This window comes from Taudactylus pleione, unplaced genomic scaffold (assembly GCF_031769625.1).
Source record: "Taudactylus pleione unplaced genomic scaffold, aTauple2 ptg000846l, whole genome shotgun sequence".
NCBI classification, from domain to species: domain Eukaryota; kingdom Metazoa; phylum Chordata; class Amphibia; order Anura; family Myobatrachidae; genus Taudactylus; species Taudactylus pleione.
Genome location: NW_028285248.1, coordinates 320,992 through 325,579, shown reverse-complemented (window position 1 = coordinate 325,579; position 4,588 = coordinate 320,992). Strand labels below are relative to the sequence as shown.

The following is a 4,588-nucleotide window of genomic DNA, read 5'->3' as shown; positions in this document are numbered from 1 at the left end:
ATAAGAATGTTATAGTAATATAATTATGCTAATAAAAAGAAATACTAATACAAATTAAAAAAAATAATATAATAATAATAATAATAATAATAATAATATACTAAGGTTAAAAATAACAATGTTAATATTGATAAAAAAAATACTAATAACATAATAACAAATAACAACAATGAGCAAAATAAAAATAATATCAATAAAAATAGTATCATAAATCCTTATAATAACTAATATAAATAATAAAATAATAATATAAATATAGAAATATAAATACTAATATTAATAATAACGCATGATACATGCATCACATTTTATAGTTTATTTAATTAAACACATTGGTTTTTGCTAGAGTAAATCAGTAAACATTTCCATGATCCAGCCCAGTACACCCTAACAAACAGTACAAATGACACAATAGTCCGGCTACACCTGAGGACACAAGCACAACACTTCCTTACTGTCATATTACTACTGGAGTATGTGCAATACTACTACAGGACATTGCACACGGTGCCAGAGCTCCAGCACAAGCTGCACATCCCCTCTACTGTAGGGATAGGCGATTTATGAGTCTCTAGTAATTGTGGAGCTGCAGACACCAGCCATAGCATCCCAGTGCATGCTGATACTAGAAGTTCCACAGCAGCTGGAGAGCTACAGATTGTCTGAGAACGAAACTAGAGCATTAATCCATCTGGATCCTGCCATGTTGACCTCTTGGAGGATGAACCTCGTTATTCTGTGACCCCTGCCTAGAAGCTTTATGCTATGAAGTTCGTTAGATGCTGGAGGCATCTGAGGAGACCTTGCCTCATTGTCCACGTTGTCCACATACATATATACATACATACATGTCCACGTCTAGAGCCCACAGTAGCTGTCCAGTAGCATGAGGAGAGTTTGCCCCATCCCCCACATTACACACATACATACATGTCCATTTCTAGAGCCCACATGGATCTGACCAGTAGTTTCTTAGTATAGCCTGCCCTCATCCTCCAAGTTACATACACATACATGTCTAGAACCCACACGGAGCTGTCCCGTAGTATCTGAATATAGCTTTCCCTCATCCTCCACGTTACATACATATACATGTCCATGTCTAAAATCCACATGGATCTGTCCAGAAGCATCTGAAGATACCTTGCCCCATGAGGAGAACTTGCCCTCATAATCTTCACTACACACACACATACATGTCCATGTATAGAGCCCACAATAGCTGGAACAAAGCCACCTGCTGTGCAGTTAAGGTTTCTCCTGGTGCTCCCAGGGCATGGGGTCATTCTCTTCCCCGGCTGTGGTGTTCCTGCGGTCCTGCCAAAAGTGCTCAACGTCTGGAAGGATCTTTTCATCATCCCTCGTCTTGGAGTCTTGAGAGGGTCGGTGCGCAGTGGTTATGTGTAGGTCCTGGAGGGACTGGATAGTGCTGGTGACCATATCAGAGCCATTCTCCCCAGCTTTGGATGGACAAGCTCCACTGCACGCTTTGCACCTCATCATGGTCCATATGTTCCTAAACCCTTCCCTGAACTCATCGGACACTGCTAAAAACACCCCGGGGTTCAGGGTGCAGTTTAAGAACAAGATGACCTGAGCCAGCACAGCCAAGGCATTGGGTGGCTGAAGGATGCCATAGTTACTGTGCCTCGACCAGATCCACACGATCCACTCTGGTAGCCACATGGCTTCGAAAGCCAGGCTGACACTCATGAGCATGGAGGTGATCTTCCTGCTGAGGACGCGGGGGTTGGGCACCCGGTTCCTCCTCTCCTTCCTCCTCCTCAGAGCCCTCATGTAGCAGCAGAAGGTGAAGAACATGGGCAGGACATACGCCAGCAACGGGTACATCTTGCTGTAGACACTCATGAAGTTGGAGGCATAATCCGGAACATCAAAGCTGCAACTCAGACCCTCCTGCCCCACCTTCAGTTGGGTGAAAACCAGGTGTGGAAGGGGCAGCAGGAGAGATAAGGACCAGGCGAGGAGCAGAGCCACGGACACATGCTTCTTGCTGAAGGCGATGAACTTGGGTGGGGTGACCACATGCTTGTACCTGGCTTGCCCTATGGCGGCTAGGGTGAAACTCTTCACAGTGAGGCAGGTGTGGAGGAACCACTCCGTGGTCTTGCAGACAAAGCTCCCAAAAAGCCAGGACTGCCTGGCATAGGTGACAATGCGCACCGGGATACAGAAGAGGATGAGCAGCAGGTCCGTGGCCCCCAGATTGATGACCAGGCAGTTGACCACTGAGCATTTGCCTTTCCTGAAGTCGTGGACCAAGACGGCAATAAGCAGCAGGTTCCCTGCGAAGCCCACTAGGCAGATGGCGCTCAGGAACAGGGGCAAAACCACGGTGACCTCCTTGCCCACCTCGTCGGACTGAAACCCCCCGGAGAACGCCAGAGACCCGGAGCTGTTCATGGTCCTAATGGAGAAGCTGGGCATGGGTAGAAGGAGATAACAGTCTGCTAGCTACTGACCCCAGGACATTCCACTCTGCCAGACCACTCCAGAGACTCTCAGATGGTGAACTACTGCCCACAGGGCGCACCGGGTCAAACTAACCCCCGAATGACGCAGCCACACGCACTTGGCTGTAGGTAGTGGTGAGAAGTGAGGCAGTCTGCTGGGGGTTGACGCTGATCATTACACCCTGTGGCGGGGGGCTCCCAGGCTGAGCTCCGTCCAGCCGCCGGTGCTGTCCACGAGTGTGGTGCTGAAATCCCGGCTCCCAGCTAGTTCTACAGAGAGAGGCGTGGAAAGTGCACATAACCCCACACAGCAGCCCCCTCCTCTCCCCTCTCCAGCCTCAATATTAGTATCAGAGCACCCCCACCCCCCCTTATTTCTCATACTCACAGACCAGAACCCACAAAACTTAGATTACTGAGTGGGGGAGTCCCCTATGCCCCACACCCCTCTGTGCTGCAGGAGAGGTCAGGGATTCTTTATTGTGCATTGATGATGGAAAGTAGCACAGTACTGCGACATGGATCATTCTGCTGGTACAACAGGGATCAGCCAGCGCCGCTAATGCTCCTGCAGAACCCATTGTATTAATGAAAATTCTCCAATAATCCCCCCAGATAACACTAATCCCCTCGGCATAATCACCCAGGTTTTCCCTCTGTAGTGTGTGGTTTTGATTTTCATGTTCCCTGATAATGAGGTGCATGGCAGGGAGGCATAGCCGTACCCAGGGGCTCACACAATTCCTTCTCATGGCAACAAGTGTTACAGGAACTTCTGGCCATTATCCTGCTCCCTGCTCCCCCCACAGCACACAGGGAAGGAGAAGGGTACAGCGAGCTCCTACACAATAAGGGACATCAAACTGAATAATAATAATAATAATAATAATAATAATAATAATAATAATAATAATAATAATAATAATAATAATAATATAGTTTAAATAGAAATGAACAGCAGGTTAGATAAGTTTAGGACAACCTGTCCCTGCCTGTTACAGGAATCTTAATGTACCCTGCTGGAACCAGCTTGAGAGCAACAGATTATACTGTATAAAACAGGAGAATACAAACTCCTGCAGTGTAGTCAAAAGGTAAACAAGGGGTTAATGATTTGCCACCAAATACATGTCTGCTGTACAGCCCTAGTGCAGATACCACAGCACCTGAAATGTTTATTCCTGTTGCATTTAGGTGCCTGGCAATTGTCTGTATGTAGTGTACTGATATGTACTGTACTGATATGTACTGATATGTACTATACTGATATATGATGATATGTAGTGAGCTACACGGACAGAGCAGAGCAGAGCTGCTGTGGAGACCTGGCCAGGAGTGCGTGTGTTGGGTGTATTGTGTGTATTGGGTGTATTGTGTGTAATGTGTGTATTGTGTGTATTGGGTGTATTGTGTGTAATGTGTGTATTGGGTGTATTGTGTGTATTGTGTGTAATGTGTGTATTGGGTGTATTGGGTGTATTGTGTGTAATGGGTGTATTGGGTGTATTGGGTGTATTGTGTGTATTGGGTGGGCTCATATTGCTGGCATAAGAGGTGATGCAGTAACATTTACTTACACTAATTGTGAATCAGAGATGGGCAGTGAAGACGATGAGTGATGTCTGTCACAGACTATTGGCCTGATTCAGCAAGGAATGCAGTTGCTTATACACACATAATTGGCCGATTGTTGCATTCAGTGCATGCGTAGTCATCGCAGTACACGTGCACGAACTAGCCACTGCGATCAGGACTGCGATTGCACAGGATACGCAGATCCATGCCAGAGTGATTGACAGGAGGTGCACTATGTGTATAAGGGGCACTACTACTGTGGGCACTATGTGTAAGAGGTACTACTACTGTGGGCACTATGTGTAAGGGGCACTACTACTGTGGGCATTGTGCATAAAGGGCACTACTATGGGCATTGTGTATAAGGGGCACTACTATGGGCATTATGTATAAGGGGCACTACTACTGTGGGCATTATGTATAAGGGGCACTACAACTGTGGGCACTATGTGTAAGAGGCACTACTACTGTGGGCATTGTTTGTAAGGGGCACTACTACTGTGGGCATTGTGTGTAAGAGGCACTACTACTGTGGGCAC

At 46.6% G+C, this 4,588-nt stretch overlaps 1 protein-coding gene across 1 annotated transcript; it reads right to left on the bottom strand.

Annotated features, from left to right (window-relative positions):
* Positions 1 to 346: 346 nt before the first annotated feature.
* LOC148474390 (G protein-coupled receptor 151-like) lies at positions 347 to 2,696 on the bottom strand. Its single transcript, XM_088458698.1, has one exon. It carries the CDS (start codon positions 2,446 to 2,448, stop codon positions 1,249 to 1,251), a length of 1,200 nt encoding a protein of 399 aa, XP_088314824.1. The 5' UTR covers positions 2,449 to 2,696; the 3' UTR covers positions 347 to 1,248.
* Between the last annotated feature and the right edge of the window lie 1,892 nt (positions 2,697 to 4,588).

What these genes read in the sequence shown, in the direction of transcription:
- LOC148474390 (XM_088458698.1), bottom strand. Translation starts at nt 2,448, where the DNA reads ATGCCCAGCTTCTCCATTAGGACCATGAACAGCTCCGGGTCTCTGGCG.